The sequence below is a fragment of the Schistocerca nitens genome, chromosome 4, assembly GCF_023898315.1.
Source record: "Schistocerca nitens isolate TAMUIC-IGC-003100 chromosome 4, iqSchNite1.1, whole genome shotgun sequence".
Classification (NCBI taxonomy): domain Eukaryota; kingdom Metazoa; phylum Arthropoda; class Insecta; order Orthoptera; family Acrididae; genus Schistocerca; species Schistocerca nitens.
This window is the reverse complement of record NC_064617.1, coordinates 424694931-424719896: the sequence shown is the minus strand read 5'-3', so window position 1 is coordinate 424719896 and position 24966 is coordinate 424694931. Positions and strand designations below refer to the sequence as shown.

Sequence of the window (24966 nt, the reverse complement as noted above, 5' to 3'; positions counted from 1 at the left end):
ACACATGACCACTATTTCTGACCATTCTGGCCAGAATGCAGTGATGTCGTGCCGAACACTAGCAGCAATCCGGAGTAGGATGGGGAAGGGGAAGGGATAGCAGGGAACGGGTGGGTGGAAAGGAGTCAGCAGTGCCTGGTGGATCACCCAGGGACTAGGTGGTAACTGTGCAAGGCTGTCGGGTGCAGTGTTGGGATTCTATGGAAAAGGGGAGGGGGGGGATAAAGGAGAGCAACGGTGAAGGGGAAAAGAAAAGACCAGTGGGTGTGTTGGCAGAGAGCAGAGGACAATGAGGGTTGAGTGGATGTAAATTGGGAGAAGGGGGTAGAACTTAAAGGTCAGAAACTGTCGGATGGAGAGTGTGGGGATAGTAGGTAACTGGAGGTTGAGGCTGGGATGATTTCAGAAGAGGAGAATGTGTTTTAAGGATAACACCCACCTGCACAGTTCAGAAAAGCTGGTGGTGGAGGGGAAGGTCCAGATGGCCCGAGTTGTGAAGCAGCCATTGGAATCAAGCTTGTTACCTTCAGCTGTATGTTGTGCCACAGGCTGGTCCACTTTGCCGTTGGCCACAGTTTGGTGGTACCATTCATCCTGGTAGAAGCTGGTTAGGAGTTGTACCAGTATAAAAAGCTGTGCAATGATGGCAGTAGAGGTGGTATTGACATAGCTGCTTTCACAGGTGACCAGGCCTCTAATGGGGTAGGATAAGCCTCTGACAGGATTGAAATAGAAAGCACTGGGTGGGTGAATTGGGCAGGTCATGAAGCTGGGTCTTCCACAGAGATATGGTCCCTGTGACAAGAGGTTGGTGTTGGGAGTGACATACAGATGGACGGGGATGCTGTGGAGGTTGGGTGGCAATGGGACACAACTTGAGGAGGAGTGGGATGGATCTTCGATAGGAAGTCCCTCATTTCAAGGCATGATAATAGATAATTAAAGCCATGATGAAGGATGTGGTTCAGTTATTCCAGTCCGGTGTGGTATTGGGTACTGAAAGGGCTGAAATGACCTTCACAGCTGCTAGTTTCACTGTTGCCTTGTGCAGTAAGATTATTGTGTACCTTTAGGTATTGGTATATTCCTGACATTCTCACAATTGTTTGTACCTTGTTTTGGTTCCTTTTCATCTTCAAGAGATCGTAGAGAAATCACATAAAATAATGCATGCACAGAGAAATATGGAAATTGTGGGAAAACAAAAGGAAGAAGGGTGATTGAGTGGGCTATTAAAGGCAGTTGTTAAGACGGACAGAGTGAAGTCAAGATACAAAGGAATATATCAATAACACACAAATGTAGGAAAATTAATGCATTTAGTTGATGGGAATAAAAACAGTTACCGCAATATTTAATACAATTTTATCTTAAGCATAACACTGAGGTAATAAGAACAAAGTATCCTCTACTGACTTACATCAATGAAATAGATACAAATTATCCTCCAAAACCGAAGTAAATTTATAATCCATTTTTCACATATATTTACACTCATTTTAAGTACTTACACACTTTGTTACTTTTTCAGTCTTAATGTTGAAAAGGGAAGTATCCACTCACTGTGAATTTAGCAAATGATATGGACCTTCTTGGCGTATTGATACAACATAGTGTTCTTCCCTCTGGAAGGCTGATAATGAAGATACTAAGAGTGTCACTGTACTGACAATGAGTGATACCTTCGCAAACACCACCATAAGTGCAACACCTGTGAGGATGCTGCCAGCCATTGGTAGCAGGGCACCTAAGCGTGCTGCGACAGCAATTAGCAGTGGGAAGAGGAGTTGAATGCGGTGGCCCAGACGTGGCTGAGCTTGAGTGTTACCTATGTAAGAAACACAGTTTGGTTACTTAATTAACAGACAGTTGAGAAAGGTGGCACATGAGCTGACAGTGTGTAAAAAAGATGATATTAATTTTTCAATAACAAAAACCTGTTAATGCCGTGATATGAAGATGTTCTCTTTGTGATTGTGTATTGTCAGTACAATAAAGTATTTGTAAGATATAAACTCCTAAGTGTGATTTTTTTTTAGCATTTCTTTCTTGTCTTAAGGGCACACATATTCTCCACTTGTACCTAAAGCCCTTTCCAAACTTTTTTAATTAACTGATTGAGAACTTACACTCATGAATAATGCAGTTACAGATAGCTGCAGTACTGGGTAAGTGGCAAAAAGGGGAGGGAGGGACAGTCAGCATTATGACGGCCATCTTCAGGTCCAGTATAGCGGCTCTTGCAAGGTCAGTTAAGTGTACGACATAAAAATGAAATATCGACACATTTGATTAAATCTAGATAGTGTTAGAAGGCACTGGCCTTTTCATGTGTCACTGTGTCCAGGGTGTACTGCAAGTTCTAAATTAAGGAAAAATCACTACTTCCAGAGTCAGCATATTGATGACATACATCGTAATAGCAGATATAAGGGCTGCCAGGCAGCAAACCAACAAGGGAACTGCCATAATATTCCAGAACACCCATGTCACTATAGGATACAAATGCCATCAATTTACGTGTACCTCTGATTGCTAAACACACAATGAACAGTAGTAGTACTGATGCAGGAAAAATGCCTTTGTACACTGAAAAATAGAAAATGTCTGGCCCAATTAATTGTGGTACATGCCAGTTTCAGGTTAGGAGCACAACATACAAAGCAGTTCATGCAGCTGGCCAACGGAGTATAATTCGGAAGGTGAAGGCATTTTCATGTGAGCATTCTATGAAAGAGATGAAAAGGGATGATGGTGTGGTTGCAGTCTGAAGCCTGATATGATGCAGCTCTCAGCTCTAATCAGAACTGTGTAAGCCTCTTCATCTACCCATATTTAAAACAACCTACATCCACTTGAACTGGCTTACTTTACTCAAGCCTAGGTCTTCCTCTACAATTTTTACCCTTTCAAACTTCCCTCAATTTGTGGAATTCATTGATACCTCAGGATGTGTCCTATCAACCAATCCCTTCTTTTATTCAAGTTGTGCCCTAAATTTCTTATCTGTTAAATCTGATTTAGCATCCCTTAATTAATTATTGGATCTACCCATCTTATTTTATTGTATCACTGCATTTCAAAAGCTGCTATTCTCTTCTTGTCTATATTTCTTTACTGCACAAGGCTACATTCCAAGTAGATATTATCAGAAAGAGCTTCATAGCAAGTAACTTTATATTAGATATTAAAATATTTTTCGTTTTCAGAAACACTTTTCTTGTTATTGCCCGTCTGTGTTTTATTTCCTCTTGGCTCTGACTATTCACAGTGTCACTTTGTTGCCCTATTGTGACTGTTGGCATGTCTGTTAAATGTATTGTGTAAAAACTCATTTACTAGTTTTAGTGTCTCTCTTCTTACTATAATTCACACAGCATCACATGATTTAATTAACAGTACTCTATTACCCTTTGTTACTATTGCTGTTACTCATTTCATTACCTCTTCTCAAATCACTGTCCATTCCACTCAACTGATCTTCCTAGTCATTTGATGAATTACAATATCATCAGCAAACTTCAGAGTTTTAATTTTTTCCAGTATTCCATGCTTTCCTTTACATGGGGCTTAGTATGCTACAACCCTATCACACTCCCTTCTTAACTACTGCTTCCCTTTCATGGCCATTAACTCTAGTAACTGCAGACTGTTTTCTGTGCAAGTTGTTAACAATCTTTCACTCCCTGTAATTTCTCACCTACCTTCAGAATTTCAAGTAGTTTATTCCACTCATCATTGTCAAAAGCTTTTTTTTAATCTACAAATGCTAGAACTGTAGGTCTGCTTTTCTTCAGTCTATCTTCTGATGTAAGTTACAGGGTCATTTTTGCCTGTTATGTATCTGTGGGAACCAAACTGATCTTACCTGAGGGGAGCTTCTACCAATCTTTCTTTCTGTAAATGATTTGTGTTAATATTTTATGACCAAGACATGTTAAAGAGAGGGTTCAGTAATATTGACACCAGTCAGCACTTTCCTTCTTTGGAGCAAAAATATTACATTCTTCTTGAATGTCTGAGGGTGTTTAGTAAGTCTCACGTACCTTGCATACCAGTTGCATAGTAAATAGAAGTTTTGGTATGCCAGTTGGAATAGTTTTGTCATGACTGGTTCTCCCAGATATGTTACTAATTCTGAAAGAATGTCATCTACTCCAGTGCCTTGTACAAGTATGCCTTTCAGCGTTCTGTTGGATTACTCCCACCTCATCTTCATCTTCTTTCTCTTCTCTTTCCACAATATTATCATCAGTTATATTTCCTTTGTCCTTTGTATGGCCCTCCCATATTCTTTTCACCCTTCCCTTCTTTGCTTAGTAGCAGCTTGCCATCTGAACTTGTAATATTCATATAAATCTGCTTCCTAAGGTTTTCCTTAATTATACTTTATGTGGCATCTACAGGGTGTTTCAAAAATGACCGGTATATTTGAAACGGCAATAAAAACTAAATGAGCAGCGATAGAAATACACCGTTTGTTGCAATATGCTTGGGACAACAGTACATTTTCAGGCAGACAAACTTTCGAAATTACAGTAGTTACAATTTTCAACAACAGATGGCGCTGCGGTCTGGGAAACTCTATAGTACGATATTTTCCACATATCCACCATGCGTAGCAATAATACGGCGTAGTCTCTGAATGAAATTACCCGAAACCTTTGACAACGTGTCTGGCGGAATGGCTTCACATGCAGATGAGATGTACTGCTTCAGCTGTTCAATTGTTTCTGGATTCTGGCGGTACACCTGGTCTTTCAAGTGTCCCCACAGAAAGAAGTCACAGGGGTTCATGTCTGGCGAATAGGGAGGCCAATCCACGCCGCCTCCTGTATGTTTCGGATAGCCCAAAGCAATCACACGATCATCAAAATATTCATTCAGGAAATTAAAGACGTCGGCCGTGCGATGTGGCCGGGCACCATCTTGCATAAACCATGAGGTGTTCGCAGTGTCGTCTAAGGCAGTTTGTACCGCCACAAATTCACGAAGAATGTCCAGATAGCGTGATGCAGTAATCGTTTCGGATCTGAAAAATGAGGCAATGATTCCTTTGGAAGAAATGGCGGCCCAGACCAGTACTTTTTGAGGATGCAGGGACGATGGGACTGCAACATGGGGCTTTTCGGTTCCCCATATGCACCAGTTCTGTTTATTGATGAAGCCATCCAGGTAAAAATAAGCTTCGTCAGTAAACCAAATGCTGCCCACATGCATATCGCCGTCATCAATCCTGTGCACTATATCGTTAGCGAATGTCTCTCGTGCAGCAATGGTAGCGGCGCTGAGGGGTTGCCGTGTTTGAATTTTGTATGGATAGAGGTGTAAACTCTGACACATGAGACGATACGTGGATGTTGGCGTCCTTTGGACCACAGCTGCAACACGGCGAACGGAAACCTGAGGCCGCTGTTGGATCACCTGCTGCACTAGCTGCGCGTTGCCCTCTGTGGTTGCCGTACGCGGTCGCCCTACCTTTCCAGCATGTTCACGCGTCACGTTCCCAGTCCGTTGAAATTTTTCAAACAGATCCTTTATTGTATCGCTTTTTGGTCCTTTGGTTACATTAAACCTCCGTTGAAAACTTCGTCTTGTTGCAACAACACTGTGTTCTAGGCGGTGGAATTCCAACACCAGAAAAATCCTCTGTTCTAAGGAATAAACCATGTTGTCTACAGCACACTTGCACGTTGTGAACAGCACACGCTTACAGCAGAAAGACGACGTACAGAATGGCGCACCCACAGACTGCGTTGTCTTCTATATCTTTCACATCACTTGCAGTGCCATCTGTTGTTGAAAATTGTAACTACTGTAATTTTGAAAGTTTGTCCGCCTGAAAACGTACTGTTGTCCCAAGCATATTGCAACAAACGGTGTATTTCTATCGCTGCTCGTTTAGGTTTTATTGCCGTTTCAAATATACCGGTCATTTTTGAAACACCCTGTATCTTTCCCATGGTCATGCATGTTTGTACAGCTTTGTGTTTCTCCTCTAACTGTTTGTGCTTTGTCACTTTACACCTCCTTTTGAATGTATTTTTAGGCATCTGTATTCTCTTTCGACTGTTTTATTTGCTGCATTTTTATATTTTCTTTTTTTGCCAATTAAAATAAAAAACGATATATGTGTGTACTGGAACGAATCACAATGTATAATGTTTCCAATCTTGTATCATTAATTTATTCACATCACACAATGAGCCATTAGTGCTCAACATCAAAGTGTACAAATCCCTTAAATATTATTCATGTTAATAATACTATTAACTGGGCTATTGCTAATTTATTGAGTTGCCAAGTTCTTCATTAGGTCCAGAAAATGTCTTCCTGCATAGAAATAGAAAGAAAAGTCTTGCAAATGTCATGTAAACATTTTAATGATACTATGCCAGTAAGTTGCTGCAAATGTGTCCACTTGATACTGTGCTGGTCAAGCATCTATCCTTGTATTTGTAGCACTTTTCTACATTGTTTTAAGTGATGGTTCATTTTCCATAATATTCTAAAGTGAGGCTAAGAAAACACAGCAAACTAATGAATAGCAACCCTAAATGTGGGCTCCTTACAGATAATCAGCATGTTATATTTGCACAAGCCATCACATTACATATTTTTGCAAGTTGTCCAATGCTCCATTTGAAACTCTCAATAACTAGTGGTTATTTCAATTTATCCAGGTCCTATCTTCTTCATTTCCTACCTTCCTATTATTTCTTCAGCTTTAGTGTGTGGGAAATTAAAAATTAGAATCCATGCTTCTACTAAAAAGAGATCTTTGGTGCCATTGCTAGTGGGACTTTTTGTAGCTGGTTTGCAAACTTATATTGTGTAACAGTCCATGTTACATTTGCTATTGAAAGTAAAACTTTCTCTTTAATTTGAAACCTTACCCACTCTTATCGTGGGACAAACAACATATAAGCTGTAGTTCATAACCAATAAATTATGGCCAGACTCCATATCTACCACTGAAAAATTTTTGCAGTTTAAAATCTGGTTTAGTAATCTCTGTCATATGATTATAAAATCTATCTGGAACTTTATGGTGTCTCTAGGTCTCTTCCACACATACAGTCTTGTTTCATGTTTCTTGAAACACATGTTAACAATGATTGAATTGTGCTCTGTGCAAAATTCTACCAGAAAACTTCCTTTCTAATTTTTTCCCTAATTCCATGTTCTGCTACTATTTTTCCTTTTCCACTATTGAATTCCAGCCTCCCATAACAATTTAATTTTCGTCTGCCTTAATGATCTGAATAATTTCTTGTGTCTCATCATATGTTCTTTCACCTGTGGAACCAGCAGGCACACAAATGTTCACTACTGTGGTGGGAGTTGGTGTTGTGTCTGTCTTGACTACAGTAATGTGTCCGTTATGCTATTTGTAGTAGCCCAACTGCATTCCTGATTTTAATACTAGTTCTACTCATGTGTTAACCTTAAATCTTGAGTTGATAACCCTGTACTCAACTGACGAGAAGTCCTGCTCTTTCTGTCACAGTACATTACTAGTCCCCACTACACCTGGTCTCCAGGCAGTGCGTACAGACAGCAAGTGTGCTTAACAGCACAGCTTGCAGCATCTGAAGAGGATGACCAGCTGTTTTGTTGGAATTTCGTGCAAAAGAAAGGAACTGAAAACTTGGCTGAATGTCCATAAGTACACCAATAATCAATTAAACCTGAGAAGCCCCTCCAGATTTGTTTAATCAGCTAACATCATCATCATGATGCCCAGAGTCCAAATGGAAGACTGTCGTACCTTGGGAATATTTGATCCAAAAACATGCCATCACAATTAATCTCAACAAATATAGCAACTTTAGCTTCCTCTTGATTTCAGATGTCCATAGTACCAACATAGCATGGCCATGTTGGCTAATGCTAGAAGGACAGATGATTCAGTCATCCAGAATGATGCCTCTGCAACTACTGAAGAGGTTGCTACTCCCTCCCCCTCACCCACCCTCTCATTTTGATTTATTTTCCAAATGATTTCTCTACATTTTTTGGAATTGCTCAAATCTCTCTCTCTCTCTCTCTCTCTCTCTCTCTCTCTCTCTCACACACACACACACACACATACACACACACACACACACACACAAAGGCACATGCACACATACTGGGTGAACTTCACATAAAATTGTGATGGTGGATTAAAAAAAATAATTTAACATTAAAGTAACAGTTGTACACTTCGAAGGTTGAAATGCAGCTAGAAAAAATATTTTATAGAATGGTTGTTTCACAAGCATTCAGATATGTTTTCCACACATCTCTATGATTATCCTAACATACAGTTACTTGCTACACCAGAAGGAAAAACTTCTGTAACTGTTATAAACAATATTCAGCACTTTTCAATAGTTTCTGTACCAGCAGTAATGGAAAGATGTGCTAGAGAGCACAAAGTACTGCAAACTCCAGGTGGGGAAATATAGAATGTGCAAGAAGCTAACCCCCCTTGTACCATTTGAAATTATTTACATACATCTCTTAAATCAGGATGGTTGAAAGGGAATTTCAACCCTGCTGCTTCCAAATACAAGTGTAGTGTTTTTAACTTGGGTGCCACATGACTTGCTCAGGAGAGTGAACTGTAACCTAACATACTCTTGCACACAAGCCTCATGTACATGCCAAGGGTTACAGCTACTTGCTGGGTAGTTCCGTCACTTTAATGTGTTGGCTGCCACAAGGTTACCATTGGTCACAGCAGAGCCTCATGTCTAATGCTAGCCTGGCTTGGCCCAGTGTTGAAGCATCCATCACTATACATTTGGTATTCAATTTGTTAACAATGTTTTCCACTTCATCTTGGTACACATATGGAAATAAAATACAGAAACTGGGTGAAGAACTACAGTGCTGCAATGTGTCAAGAGTCATGGAAATTAAACTATCTGGCAAATTAAAACTGTGTGCCAGACTGGGATTTGAACCCAGGACCTTTGCCTTTTGCGAGCAAGTGCTCTGATAACTGAGCTACCCTACTAAGCCTCACAACCCATCCTTACAGCGTTACTTTTGCCAGTATCTTGTTTTTTAGTCACAGAAATGTAGTTTTATGCAATATTTTTAATTCAAAAATCATCATTGGCATTCTTGAACAGCAGCCCTTGTTCAAATACTCATGATGTAGACAACTAATTTACCCAACCCGGAATGGTGATTCCTATCACTCTGCTTTGTGTATTTCTCTGTGCAAGTGGCTGACATGACAGGAATTAAAGCAATAGTTGTATGCTCCTGAAATACCATCTAGCAAAAATGCTACTGTAAAAAGAGCATGGTTTATTAAATTATGATATTAAAATGTATTTTAGTAGCTACATCTTCATCTACATGACTAATCTGCAATTCACAACTAAGTGCCTAACAGAGCTGCATATTTAAAAAAGTATTGTACGTGCAATTAAAAAAAGCTCTCAGAATGGAAACTAAATTTACTATGAATGTTCTTCTGTACAATCTAGATACTTTAAATAGGGAGCACTCTAATGAAATGTAATCTTCGTGATTTTTCAAATTTGTGGATATTTCCAATTTTCTGCCCTATGTCTACATCCTTAGTCTGTGAACCACTCTGATGTGCATGGCAGAGGGTACTTCCCATTGTACCAGTTGTTAGGGCTTCTTCCCATTCCATTTCTGTATGAAGTGTGAGAAGAATGACTGCTTCAACACCCCTATGTGTGCTGTAATTAATCTGTTGTCCTCATGATCCCTGTGAGAGTGATACATATGGGGTTGAAGTACATTCATAGAATTATCTTAAAATTTAAAACTGGTTCTTGAAACTTCATAAGTGGGCTGTCTTGGGATAGTTTGCATCATTTTCAGGTGTCTGCCACTTGAGTTTCGTCAACATCTTTGTGACACTCCCATGGGTCAAACTAACCTGTGACCATTCATGTTGCCCTTCAGCGTGTACAGTCGATATCCCCTGTAACTCCTGTCTCTTATGAGTCCCACACACTTGAGCAGTATTCTAGGATAGCCCATCAGATGATTTGTAACTAATCTCCTTTGTAGACTAATTGCATTTCCCTAGTATTTTACAAATAAACCAGAGACTGTCCCCACCTGTTTTACTTACAACTGAGCATATGTAATTGTTCCATTTCATATCCCTACAATGCGTTACACCCAGGTATTTATATGAGTTGACTAATTCCAACTGTGACTTGTTGATACTGTAGTAATAGGGTGTTACTTTTTATGTTTTGTGAGGTGTATAGTTTTACATTTCTGAACATTTAAAGCAGGATGCCAGTGTTTGGACCACTTTTAAATCTCATAAAGACCTGACTGAATATTTGCACAGCTTTTTTTTAGGTAGTGCTTCATTATAGATAACTGCATAATCTGCAAAAAGTATGAGGTTGCTTTTAATATTGTCTGTGAGGTCATTGATGTACAACATGAGCAAAGGGTCCCGACACACTTCCACTGGGCACATCCAAAGTTATTTCTGCATCTGTAGATGACTTCCCATTGAAGAGAACATACTGCATCCTCTCTACCAAAAAATCCTAAAGCCAGTCATAAATTTAACTTGATTCCCAATAGGACCATACTTTTGATAATGAGTGTAAATGTGGTACTGAAACATATGGTTTTCGGAAATTAGGAAATACTGCATCTACTTTACCGCCTCGAGCCATGCCATTTGGGATGTCATGTAAGAAAAGTGCGTTTTTGAAACCTATGCTGGTTGTCATGGAGGAGGTCATTCTGTCCAAGAGACCTCATTATGTTTGTGTTCAGAATATGTTCTAAGATTCAACAACAAATGGATGTCAAGGAGATTGGATGGTAGTTTTTTGGATTATTTCTGATACTTTTCGTGACAGGTGTGATGTGCTTTTCTTCAGTGACAGAGCACAGTTTTTTGTTTGAAGTATATATTGTAGATTGCAGGTAAAAGAGTAACTAACTCCTCTGCAAATTCACAATAGAATGTACTGAGAATTCCGTCTGACAGTGGAGATTCATTCAATTTCAGCTGTTTCTCAACTCCACAAACAATAATATTTATGTCACTCATCTTTCCAGCAGTGCGAGAATTAAACTGGGGCAATACCCCTGGATTTTCATTTGTAAAGCATCATTTGAAGGCAGTTATTCAAGGACTTTTCTGTCATAATAGTAATCTCCATTCTGGACTCTAGACAATGATTTGAAGTCTGTGTGAGTCTAAACCAGAGGCTTCTCTGGTTCTGTGACAAGATTGGATGTAGAGTCCTTGGCCTATGCTGCACAGTTGAGACTTATGAAGTGCCCAGGATAGGTCAGGTGTGTGCTACACACCAGAACTGGCTACTCAGACAGTAGAGTATGTGTGCAATACATATGGGTTAAAAAGGATTGGACTAAATTCCAAGAGATCTAAAAGAAAAACCAGTATGAGGTAAACCAATATTTCAATATACCACATAGTAAATCCAGAGAGTGAGATTCTCAAAATATTAGTTGTTAACTGCCATAGTACTCTCAGTAAAGTCTTAGAACTATTGCCTCTCATAGAAAGGACTTGTCCTTACAGCTCACTAGGAATTGAACTGAGAGTTGGTTGGAACCCGAAGTAAAGAGTAAGGAAATTTTCGACAACACATGGGAGTATATTGGATAGATAGATCAGACTCTCCAGGAAGATAAGTGTTTGTAGTGACAAGAAGAAACATTACTTCTATGAAGGTCCAAAATGATTCCAACTAAAAACTAATATGAATAAGAGTAGCTTGTGTCGGTAGACTTATGAGGGTAGTTTGAAAAGTTCTCAGAATGGAATAGAAAGAAACGACTTACCTCAGTGGAACTTTTTTTATATTAGTGTAGCATTGTCTGATAACTGTTCGACCAGTGGGTAGATAATCTGTCAGCAGAATCTCTTTTGTATCCCAGAAAACAGATGCAATGACCTTTCCAGCAGACCATACTGCCTTTGTTTTCTTTAGTGGTGGTGAATCAATATTTTCCACTGCTTTAACTGTTGTATTGTCTTTGGGGTATAGTAGTAGACTCAAGCTTCATTTGTGGTCACAAACTGGTGAAAAAAAATCTTGTTGGTTGCTCTGAAAATGGGTCAAATACTATTCTGATGTGTTTCTGATTGTATGTTGAGAGTTGCAACACCCATCTAGCAAATAATTTTCCCATATCTAATCCCACCACCCAAAATTTTAATATGCCCATTCAGATGACATCCCTACAGCTTCAGCAATTTCTCGTGCTTTCAGTCAGTGATCCTCCATGACCATTTTATGCTCCTCTGCAATAATTTCTGGGATAGTCATACATATTGGCCAACCACTGTGTTGACTGTCATCTAAGCTGTCCTGACTAAATTTAAGTTCATTTGCCTACTTTTCATCAGTTGAATATGAAGGAGCAGAGTATTCTGAAAATTGGCACAAAGTACTTAATCACTGTTCAAATCTTGATTGATTTATTTATTTATTATTTTTCTTTTCCATTTTCACAAATTGCTATATGGGAACAACAATAGAGACACATCTGCACCACAGATCTGTACACAGACCACTGACATGTTCCATGTTTAATCATAAAGGATGACCAGTTATTATGCTATTGCTGAAACTTGGAGGTTCTGTGAACTTTTCAAACTACCCTTTAAAATTAATCATTGGATGTTTTTTTATCAGTCACCAGATTAAGAAACATTGGTCACATAGTCATTCAAAGGTAGCCTAAACTCAACAGCATGGAAATAGCCTGAATATATGGTAACAGTAGGTGGTGATTTTACCCTGTCCAGTATTGACTGAGAAAATTATACATACATTACCGGTGGCAAGGACAGTTCTAGTTACAAACAGAACCAGTCTTTTTGATAGTTCCACCAGTGAGAGAGGGATTAAGGTTTGTGTTTGACTGAATTGTTAATGTGTCACTCTCAACTTATTTGAGGGATGAACTGAGAAAATTTAGTTCAGATTTGGCAAGTGCAGAACAGTTGCTGTTAAAGCTGAAAGGCATTAGAAGCTACAACCTGGAGAAGTATGTTCCAAGTAGAGTAATAAAAGATGACAAACACCCACACGGATTTAATGATACTATTCATATATTGTTGCAAAAATAGAGGCTACTAGACTGTTACTGCAAAAGAGACTAAAAGGAGAGCCTTCTCGGATATGGGACAAATCAAGTTAAAAATTAACAGGCATAATCAACTACTGCTGGCTACTTCTGTAAACACTTATCTACTCTCATTGATACTTGTGGCAATTACTTTATATGTTAACCAAAAATGAAAAATGGCTACTTTCAGGAGGGGAAGGCACCACTGTTCCTCCTATACATTTAGCTGCTGTTATCATGTAATACTTTGAACAAACAATGGAAAATCCAGGAACAAAGCATTTTAGCTTTATAAGACCACTATTAGCTGTCTACAGACCAGAAAACTTGGGATATAACTGATACAAATATTACATTCCAGTCTCCAAGCATTCAGATATATTGTGTGGGTGACAAATGAAGTATTACTCTGCTTTGTATTTAAATATGTGGAGATTTTCTGGTGTCTGTTGGTAATCTGTTATAGAATTTTGCCCTAGAATACAAAAATCCATTCTGAACCCTACAGAGGGAAATTGTTTCTATGTCTAGTACTGTGGCTGTGAATTGCTGAGTTCATCCTAAATTCATTCTTGGTATTAATCACAAATACCATTATGGAGTATAAGTATTGGTATCTAAGGGCAAGAATCCTTAGGTTCTTGAAGAGGTTGGCACCTCAGATGGAGATAGCAGATGTGCAGGATATGAATGCAGAAGGGTTACTTGCAGGTCTAGAGGCTTGTGACACATGGGCACTGGAGCCAGTGAGGCATGGCAGACAATGGAAGAATGGAGTAGAATGTGCTGTGTGGGTGACTCAGGCAGGTTTTCCAGCTTGGTCTTCCACAGAAATATGACCCCTCTGGCAAGGAGTTGGGAGGTGGAGTGGCATAGGCATGCACTAGGATGTAGTGTAGGTTGGGTGATTAACAGAATACCACTTTAGGAGTGGTGGCAAGTATCATGTGTATGTTCCTCATTTCTGAGCATGATGACAAAAAATCAAAACTCTAACAAAGGATGTAGTTCAGTTGCTCCAGTCCAGGGTGACACTGAGTGATGAGGGGGATGCTCCTTTGTAGCTGCTTCTTGCATGTGGTGGGAGGATGAAGGGTGCACGAAGATATGGCACAAGAAATGTGTTTGCAGGCCAGGTTTTTGGTTGTAATGTCTGCCTGTGAAGGCCTCTGTGAGACCTTCAACATACTGGGCAAGGGAATTTTTTGTCACTGCGGATACGCTGTCTATGAGTGGCCAGACTGTGTGGGAGCAAGTTTTTGGTGTGGTAGGGTTGACAGCTGTCGAAATATAGTTATTGTTGGTGGTTAGTGGGCTTATTATGGACAGAGGTGTGGATGGAGCAATTAGAGAGATGGCAGTAGATGTCCAGGAGGGTGGCACCTTGGTTTGAGAAGTGAATTGAGGAGAATATGTTGATGATTGGGTGTTTGGCCCTATGTCCAGATCATGAAGATATCATCAATGAACCAGAACCAGACAAGGGGTTTGGGGTTTTGGGAGACTAGGAAGGTTTCCTCTAGATGGCCCATAAACAGGGTGGCCTAGGAAGGTGTCATGGCTGTGCCACAGATTTGTTTATGTACCTTTCTCTAACCTTCCCCTACCTGTAAGTCAGTTTTATTTGTTTGGAATTGTGTAATACGAGTTTTTACAAAATTAAGATTTAAGCTGTGGGCTGTGAACCAGTTGTAAGCCTGTTCCATTATTCTCCTGGCCCTGCTGGTACTGATGTGTTTGGACTTTTTATCAATATCCTTGTGACATCAGCAAACATTACAGTTTTTGAGGTGTCCACCTGTGTCCCCAGAAAATCATTTATACAGATCAATAATAGGAACAGACCTAGTGCTGGACCTTGTGTTAACCATGCTTAATGTTTTCCATTTCTGAATTGCGTCTTATTACTGTTGTATCATTGCTGATGTGATCTTCTGTTTTCTGCTGTTATAATAAGACTCCATCCATGTTTGAGGAATGCCATACCATTTTAGTTTTCCTAGCAGACTGTTACATTCTACACAGTCAAGGACCTCAGCAAGATCACAGAAAATGCCAACAGCAAAATTTTTGTTGTTCACTTCTACTAGAATTGATTTTTTGAGATTATATGTTGCATCTTCAATAAAGAAGCCTTATTGGAGGCAAACCAAGCTGTTGTTCAAAACTTATTCTAAAAAGAAGAAAAAGGGGTTCACTATTCTGTTTCTCAATAATTTTTGAGAAAACAGGAAAGAGTGAGATCAGTCTATAATTAGAGGTCAGTTGCTTATCTCTGCTTGTGATATTGTTGTTACTGCTGCATACTTCAGTCTTCAGAGAATACTACTTGACTCACCTACTGATTATGAATATAAATTAAGTGAGAACTGCCAAGTCAGTCAGTAAGATCTAATGGTTGCTACATAAATGTAACTCGAGTAAGAATAACATTATATAAATATTTTATCAAATATACATTCACTGCATTTTGTTACCTATTAGCATACAGAAATAATTTTAAAAGTGAGTATCTCACTTACTTTCACGCTCCAGGTTTTCAGCATGATGTTCACAAGCTGCATATGCCAGCAAGATAAGAAGCATAGTGCATTTAACCAAATGCATCATTGGGCATTTTTTCTGAAAGAAACACACAGTTCAATCACATTTATTTCAAGCAACATTTATGCATCTTTCTGTTAGATATGGTATTTCATTTCAGCAAATCTAATCTGGCAGTATTAATAGTATTTCAGAAGACCAAATCACTTACCCAAGATTAAATTACAATTGCTTTTATTTATTAGCTTTTCCTTTTGTCTCTTCCCAAACAGAAAATATTTGAAACCCTATCATAATAGTTGAAATATTCCTACAATAATTTTAAAAAGTTATTCACATATTGTATTTTCATAGTGCACTAACTTTCTACATTTATTTGACAAAGTAATCATCTACATTATGCATGGAAATGGTGATTTCAATATCTCATCCCTGGAGAATGGTTTCATGTGAGAGAATTTCTTTACTTAAAAAAGGGGGAAAGCAGACTGGAGTCTAATGTCACATCAAGTTTAAAGTTGTACCACACTCAGCATCAGCTCAGTTAAAAAGGATTTGGTTAGCCATGGCCTTGGTGAAACCATCATGGCAGTCCTATGAAGTGGTCTGAGAAAACCACAAAAATGAAAATCAGGTTATCAGGTCATGTTTTTGACTTCTTATCCTCCATATTTCATAAGAGCCCTAACCAGAAAGTAACTTGGATTTTCATGTAGCATGAGAAGAACTAGGGGAAATGGAACAGTCACTGCACTGATTCATATAGTACATTATTGTGATTAGAGCAGCAGTGGGAGAAAGCACCATCTCTCTTTATTCACTTACAGTAGTTGTTCAGTGTGAGAACTGTAATTGAAAATATTGCTAAATGTAAAATCCATTCTCTGATATGATGAAAATCTGAAAGCTGTAAGCATTTCATTGCAAAATTTGTGCTGTATGTGGATTGAGTGTGATGAGTGCAGATTTTATCAGGAAACAATAGCCAAAAAATATGGAGAGAGGCATACTTAGATCCAATGATTAAACTTGAGGCCCACCCTCATTCCTTGAATGAGATGTATTTTGTCCTTAAATACATATGTCAGAGAAAAGAAGTTCGTGACAGAGAGTAGGTGATAAGTGGTGAGCACCCCACTGTTGGGAGGTGTTTTAAATTGTAGGTACTGATACTAGAGCTAATGATCTAGTGACTGTATGGAAGTGGGTAGCAGTCAGACGACCCTACCTGCTGAGGTGGAGATAGGAGTTCCGTGGAGTGGGTGGTGTGGAAGAAAGAGCTCCATGAAATCTAAGAATGTGAAATGTCAAACACAATAAATGTATTGTAATGGTTAATTATTGAGTTCAATATCAAATCTGTTATGTATGTAGTACAGAGAGGCAGCTGACCCCATGTGTCATTTACTGAGTTGTGATTTTGAAGACAATATAATAAGGTGAATTGAATATCACCTCTTATTTATATGGTGGAGTGAATGAGAATTAGAAGTTAATTTTCAGCAGCTTTATCTGCAGCCTGTAAGGAGGCGAAGTCTGAGCCAAGGTGGAGGAAGAAGGCACACAGATTCAGGGCACATATAAAAGGAGTGTTCAGGTGGCAATTTATTTACATATTTGGTGCTTGAGGTGAAGTATAATAAACCACCAAGCAGCCCAAGTCAACCTGAAACACTTCAAGTTAGTACATTCTTTTGCAGTAAATTGTGCTGCAGACTGATAAGCAGATAGTAATGTAAACAAATGCCAAAAACTCAACCTGGTGGAAGCCTTGGAAATCAACAAACATTTGGCCCACAGTCCTCATTTAATGTTAAATGAATGAACATGGCTCAATACTTCCGCTCTTCTAATCTTCACTCAATCCTCCCACTTTTTCTGTGTTTTCCACAGTATCTGTTTCTCCATTATCCTGTATTTATTTATTTTATTGTGATTGCTTATGTACTCCATATATTCTGTTTAGTAGCAGTTGTCAGTTCTCTCTTTTATTTAATTTCTGTATCACTTTTTCTATGTAATACCTCTTCAAGGAAGTACGCTAGACCCATACTGTACTTTGTTTAACCAAGCAACGGAAGCTCCAGGTAGATGTGGGATGCAAACAGCAATCTGGAGGGGTGGGAAAGGGGAAGGGATAGTGTACAGTTGAGGAGGGACACAAATGCTGTCTCATGGATTGTGCAGAGACTAGAATGTCAACAACAGGTGCAGTATCAGGAGCTTGTGGTGTGGGGGAGGGGAGGGGAGAGAGAGAGAGAGAGAGAGAGAGAGAGAGAGAGAGAGAGAGAGAGAGGAGTGGGAATAGACAGGTGGGTGTGTTGGCAGAGGGCTGCAAATAAACAGAATGGGAGATGAGAATGGGGATAGAGGAGGTGGGAACTATTGGGTGGAGGGTGTGAGGACAGTATGTTACTGAAGGTTGTGGCTGGGATAGTTATGGGAGCAGAGAATTTGTTGTAAGGATAATGCCCATCTGCACAGTTCAGAAAAGCATGTGGTGGAGGGAAGGATCCAGATGGCTCACGTAGTGAAGCAGCCACTGAAATTAAGTGTGTGATGTTCAGCTCCATGTTGTGCCACAGAGTGGTCTACTTTGCTCTTGTCCACAGTTTGGTGGTGGCCTTTCATTCTGGTGGACAACTGGTTTTTAGTAGTAATAGTATAAAAAGCTGTGCAATGATTTCAGCAGTGCTGGGAAATAACAGGGCTGCTTTCACAGGTGACGCAGCCCCTGATGGGGTAGGATAAACCTGTGACAGGACTGGAATAAAAAGAGCTGGGCATGTGGATTGGGCAGACTTTGCACCTAGATCTTCCACAAGGGTATGTTCCTTGTGGCAAGGGGTTGCGACTGGGAGTGGCACAAGGATGGACTAGGATGTTGTGGAGGTTGGATGGGTGATGGAACACCACTTTAGTAGGAGTGGGAAGTATTTTGGGTAGGATGTCCCCGATTCCAGGGCACGATGATAGGTAATCGAAGCCCTGGCAAAGGGTGTGGTTAAGTTGTTCCAGTCTGGGGTGATACTCCTTTGTGGCTGGTTCTTGGGGGTGGTGGGAAGATTAATGGCGTGAGGGGAAATGGCACAGGAGATCTGTTTGCGGACTATGTCTGTGAAGGCCTTGGTGAGACCCTCAGCATACTGAGCAAGGTAGTCTTTGTCACTGCAGATACACTGTTTCCAGGTGGCCAGCTGTATGGGAGGGATTTTTTGGTGTGAAAGGAATGACAGCTGTCAAAATGCAGGTACTGTTGGTGGTTGGTGGGTTTAATGAAGACCGAAGTGTGGATGGAGCCATCAGAGAGGAGGAGGTCAACATCTAGGAAGGTGACACACTGGGTTTAAGAGGACCAGGTGAAGCAAATGGGAAAGATGATGTTGAGGCTGTGAAGGAACAAAGATAGGGTGTCTTGGCCATGACTCCAGATCATGAAGATATCATCAGTGGACCTGAACCAGACCAGGGGTTTGGTGTTTTGTGAGGCCAGGAAGGTCTCCTCTAAATGGCACACAGAAGGGTTGGCACAGGAGGGTGCCATGCAGGTGCCCATGGCTGTGCCACAGATTTGTTTATATACCTTCCATTTAATGAGAAGTAGTTGTGGGCTAGGATAAAGTTATAGTGTGTTTAAAATTAGTTGTGACTTTTGATGTTTGGCTCACTGGAGGGTACGTGATGCCATTGCCCAGGTAACACCAATGGCAAGCCGGGTTTCCGTACCCTGCTGCCAGCAGTTTGGTTGGTAAAGTGCACCTGTTGCCATGCTGGGGATAAACAGTACGGTGTGGTGTCATGCTTCAGTTGCTTCTGCGTTTTTAGCTCTCTTTGTGAAGTGGTATTTTTTGTCCTTGTGTTCTGCAGTGATCAGGTGTTGTGAAAGAATGTTTTTGTGTTGGCGTTGCATTGATAATAACAGTGCAGCATGTCTGAACATGAGATTCACAGTAAAAGAGGTTGTCCATGAACACATTCACTGCCTGCAAAGATAACGAGCAGTAGAAAAAGAATTCCAGTTTGAGGCAGAGTTCACAAATTTGTGTGCTCTGTGCGAAGTTATTTTGAACTCGAGTGCAATAATAGCAGTCCGATTTTAGATGTTGCAAGAGTGGTGGAAGAACAGCTGCTGCACTTAATATTCATCAATCAATGGTATTGAGAATAGGCAAGGACAAGGAAATAAAGGAATACTTGAAGAAGTGACACCAGGTCATTCTTTATTAGAAACTCCTGGCAAAGAAAGATGTTACAAGAGACAGGTAATGAAGATGGATGCAATTCGGAAGCATGAGTAAGCTTATTATCAGTGCAAGGAATATCCTATCTTGAGCAAATTTCTTTCCAGTCTCAAAGAAGCAGAGCTGTTCAATGGGAGTATGTCATCACTTCAAAACTGTTTACACGAGCTCAGCTTCCAGCACGAAAACTTTTTGTCTTGGACATTTATAATTGAGAGAAGTGATATTGTGGCTTGGAGAGGCAGATATCTGTATGCAGTGAAGAATGTTTCATTTGAAGACATTGTGTGGTTGGACGAGATGTGGGTTAATATGTGTCAGACATTGACAAAGTGGTGAATGGATTGCACAGCACAAGGAACAACAAAAGCACTGATAGGCAAGGGTGGCAGGATAATCGTCCTCCACACTGACGCTGCTCGTACTTTCATTCCAAACTGTTCGTTGCTGTTCCATTCCAGCAAGCAAGGTGACTATCATGAGGAAAAGAATGCCAAAGTTTTCATGGAGTGGTTTTCTGATGTTCTGCTGCAGAATATTCCTACAAATATGACAATAGTAATGGGCAATGTGCCATATCACTCCACTGTGGTACATAAAACTCCAACAATGCAGTGGAGGAAAGCAGATATTTTGCTCTGGGTGCAAAGAAATGTTCCATCAGATAAAGTTGAACTCGGCATGAATAAGGCAGAGTTAATGGAACTTGTAGCACTTTACAAGCCAAAAACTCCATGCTATCAGGTCGACGAACTGGCTACCGATAAGCGGCATAATTTAATAAGGTTTCCTCCATATCACATACATTTAAATCCTATTGAGAAATATGGATGCAGGTGAAAGGTAGGGTGGCAAAAACAGCAAGACGTTTATGCTCAGTGAGGTTGAAACACTGACAAAAGAAGCCACTGCAAGCGTTATGCCTCAAGATTGGTTTCGAGTTGTCAGCCGTACGAAGAAGGTAGTTGAGGAGAATGAATTTGTGAAGGATTGCTGGAAGAACAGATTGAAGAGATGGTACTTTCTGTCAGCACCAGTACCAGTTTCGAGGAAGAGGACAGTGATGGTTCTTCCCTTGGGGTCGCTCCACTTACACCACAACTGTGATTATGTATAAAAGATCATTGATTTAGGTATGTCATTTACCAGCTCTGCTGCAATCATTATTGTCATTTCTTTATCACCAGCATTCATGACGTAAGGTTGGCATGGCTTTATTGCTGGTCGCTGATGTGCTGGCACACGCTGGCAATCTACACTTTCCCCTACTCGCCCTGTGCGGTGCTGTCAAAAGTCACAACTAATTTTAAATGCACTATAGCAAGGTGTATGAACAATGAGGTAGTGCTAGTGGCAGTGGTTTTAGAGTATGAAGGATGTTGGGAAAGGTAGTGTTCAATAGCGGTAAGATAATGGGCATGTGGGATGCTGGTGTGTAGGGAGGTGGCATCAACAGTGATGAGTAGGGATCAAGGAGGTAAAGGGGTGGGGATAGTGGAGAGCTGGTGAAGGAAATGATTGGTATCTTTGATGTGGGAGGCTAGATTATGGGCAGTTGGTTGGAGGTGTTGGTCAATGAGGGCCGAAATTCTATCAGAGGAGGCATAGTAACTAGCCACAAAGGGGTATCTAGGATTGTTGGGTTTGTGGATTTTGGGAAGCATGTAGAATATAGGTGTCTGGGGTGTCAAAGGTGTGATGAGGGAAATGGATTCAGGGAAGAAGATCTGGGAAAGGCCTAAGGTTTTAACCAGGGCTGAAGATTGTGCTGGACTTCTGGAACAGGATCACTCAACCTCAATAATATCCTAGTCCATCCTTAAGCCACTCCCAGTCCCAGCCTCCTTGCCACTAGGAGGGCATGAATAAGGCAGAGTTAATGGAGCCAAAAACTCCATGCTATCAGGTCGACGAACTGCCCATCTATTAATAGGTGTTGGTGACCGAATGATTCATCTTTACTCTATGAACCACAGTTTTTACTAGTTAATCTACACTTGGTTCTCTCCACTGCTTTATGTTATGTCACTAAGATGATATTTTAATTCATTCAACTATAGTTTCTTTGTGAAACATTGTATATTGTATTAACTAAATGAAATACCTCTTTTGGCCTAGTTATACAAACTTAATTATTACTGTATGGCTTCAGTTCTGTGTTATAAGCCTATTTCCAAGTACTAGAAATTGGGCTTATAATCTGAAACATAGGACAAAGAGTAACAATGAAGTTTGGGTAAAAAGGCTAGAAAAGTGTTCCATGTAGCGAATACTATAAGATATCCTTCTCCACCTTGTTCTTCTTTTACCTTCAATCTCCCCTTCTATTATCAGCTGTAGAAGTAGTATATACATTGGGAAGCCAAAACACTATTACCACTGCCCACCACCACATTGGATGTGCCCTGGTGGCATTGCGGACACATGACAAAGTAACAAAAGTGTGTAAGTGGAGCAGACATGGATGGAGGATCACCTTAGCAAGGATATGGGCTGCAACTGGGGAAATCTATTGAGATAAGTAACTTTGAAAAAGGGAAGATTATTATTCCACAGAGGCTGTGAACGAATATCTCTAAAGCAGTGAAGCTGGTCAATTGTTCGCATACTACTGTCATGAGCATCTATGGAAAGAGATAGCAGGACAGTGAAACTACCACTAGGCGATAAATTGTTGGACGTCCATGACTCTTTGCAGACCATGGGATTTGAAGGCTTGTCTGCTTTGGAAATTTGGATAAATGGTGATCTGTGGCATCTCTGCTGAAAGAGCACACTGCTGGTACAGGCACAAGTGTTTTGGAGCACATCATTCATCATATATTATTGAACATGGAGCTCTGCAGGAGAAATGTGTCGACTCTTTGGGTGAATCAAATTGTGGCTACACTAGATCAATAGTCGTCTCCACAACTGCTGTCATCAAGGTGAACGGCAACTCGAAATGTGCAGCGCACCACGGGCACAGCCTGATGGGAGCAGTATTATGTTATTGGAGACATTCTCCTGCAAGGGACCTGTGGTAGTAATCGAATATATGCTGACAGCTGTGAACCACTTACATCCCTTCAAGCTTGATGTCTTTCCCGATGGTAATGTCTTCTTTTAGCAGTATAATTGTCCGTGTCTTGGAGCCAGAACCATGCTACAGTGGTTTGTGGAGTACTATAGTGAACTCATGTTGATGTTGTGGTGGCCAACTTTGTCTGATGTAAATCATATAGACTCCATCTGGCTTGCTATCGAGCACCATCACCACATAAGCAAATCAGTGGACCGTTATTTACACAAATTATGTGTCTTATGCATAGACATCTAATGCCACATACCTCCACAAACCTACTAACAAACTATCAGATCCCTGATACACAGAATCAGTGATGTGTTTTGTTCCAAAGATGGACAGACAGGCTTTTAAGCGAGTGGTCATAACATTTAGGTTCATCAGTGTATTTGATGTTCCAGATATTATTTCCTCTGTATAGAGTTTTTCTTCTTTTAAACATTGTTAACATTTCTTGCTTTTTGTGTATTCTTTGCACTAATTCAGTGTTAGTTATTCATGTTGTCTGTGGCAGCAAACCCACATTTCATAGGCCATGATCTACCTTTCTGTTATCATATTTAGTGTTCATCCTTCAGAGCTGTGTAGAAGTGCAGACAAAATATAGCATCTTGTAAATCAAACTCTAAGGTGTGAGAATTTCCTTAAATTTTATTATAGCATTATGGCCATTCTCTATGTGACATTTTTTCACCATGTCTGATCTCCAATCCTCACAGCACCGAGGTACTTAAACTTGTCTACTCTTTGAATTAAGGAGCTATTGAATCATTGATTTGCATTTGTAAAGAAGTCAGGCTATAGTGTGATAATCATATAATGAGTCTTTTTGTTGTTGATATTCAGACCTAGATTACTGCTTAACCTCCTCCTATGTTGATAAGTAGTTGATGATCATCTGAATTATCAGCAATCAGCACTTATCATCAGCATATGTCTCTTTCTGTATCATGTGGTGCTTCCTGTAAAATACTCTCTGAGTACAAATTGAATAACAGGGCTGACAGAATGCATCCTTGATGTCCTTTTCTGCAGATATTAACCAAGTCAGTAACCCCATCATCAAACATAACCTGTGCTGTCTGATTCCAATGTGTGGAGGGTGTTCAGTAAATAATGATCATAATCGTTTTCTGATGACATACCTTTCATTATCCTCACAAGTTTGATGGCCCTTTTTGAAATAGCCTCCTGAGGATGTGATGCGCTTGTCCCAGTGTTTCCACAAGTCTGTAAAGGCATGCTGGGATCGATTTTCTGAAAGGACCTGCAGAATCACAGCCTTCAATACTGCTTCAGATGATGGAAAATGCCTCTCGTATAGGTGTTTCTTCAGGTTATGGAATAGAAGAAACACACACGAGGCTAAATCCAGACTATTGGAAGGATGCAGGATGCTCTTTGCATCAGTTTCTGCAACATATTGAGTTACAACATTTGAAATATGTAACTGCACATTATCACAGTGCAGTATGAGCCTGTTTCATGGATATGTGGTATTTTGCACTACATATGGACTTGCAAAGTTTTCAGGACATCCCAGTTGTATTTTCCAGTTATTTATGTGGGTGCAGGAACAACATACTGATAAACCATTCCATGAATATCAAAAAATGAGATGACCTTACCTTTCTCAGCAGAAGTAACCACTTTTGCTTTTTGAGGGTTGGTGATGTGTTAACCCATGTCCCCCTCTAGCACTACCTGTACCTGGCATGACTGTGGCCACCTATGTGTGCGGTTGCCGCCAGCCACACTCTCTCATTCTTTATTCACTCATCATACTGTGTTCAGACTGCTTCTCTACATACTATACTATTGCCTGTTATAATGGACTGTTCTTGTGGTTTTCTCTGTGGCCTATGTATATGGTGTCAAATAAATCAGTTGATGAACTTTCCAGACTATTTTTATGTTGTTAGTCACAACAGGCAATGAAAGAGACTTACACACTGAGCTTTGCTGTTTGTTCTCAGGATCTAAATTATGTAGTGAAGTTTT

At 40.1% G+C, this 24966-nt stretch overlaps 1 protein-coding gene across 1 annotated transcript; it reads right to left on the bottom strand.

The window, feature by feature from the left end:
* Positions 1-1392: 1392 nt before the first annotated feature.
* On the bottom strand, positions 1393-24402 carry LOC126252973 (uncharacterized). Its single transcript, XM_049953994.1, has 3 exons — positions 24111-24402; positions 15639-15738; positions 1393-1828 (listed from the first exon to the last, which is right to left on the bottom strand). The coding sequence occupies exons 2-3, from the start codon at positions 15724-15726 to the stop codon at positions 1560-1562; spliced, it is 357 nt and encodes a 118-aa protein (XP_049809951.1). The 5' UTR covers positions 15727-15738; positions 24111-24402; the 3' UTR covers positions 1393-1559.
* Between the last annotated feature and the right edge of the window lie 564 nt (positions 24403-24966).

What these genes read in the sequence shown, in the direction of transcription:
- LOC126252973 (XM_049953994.1), bottom strand. Translation starts at nt 15,726, where the DNA reads ATGATGCATTTGGTTAAATGCACTATGCTTCTTATCTTGCTGGCATAT. An exon ending in TGAAAACCTGGAGCGTGAAA is followed by an intron (nt 1,829 to 15,638) that starts GTAAGTGAGATA and finishes TTTCTTACATAG; the next exon opens with GTAACACTCAAGCTCAGCCA.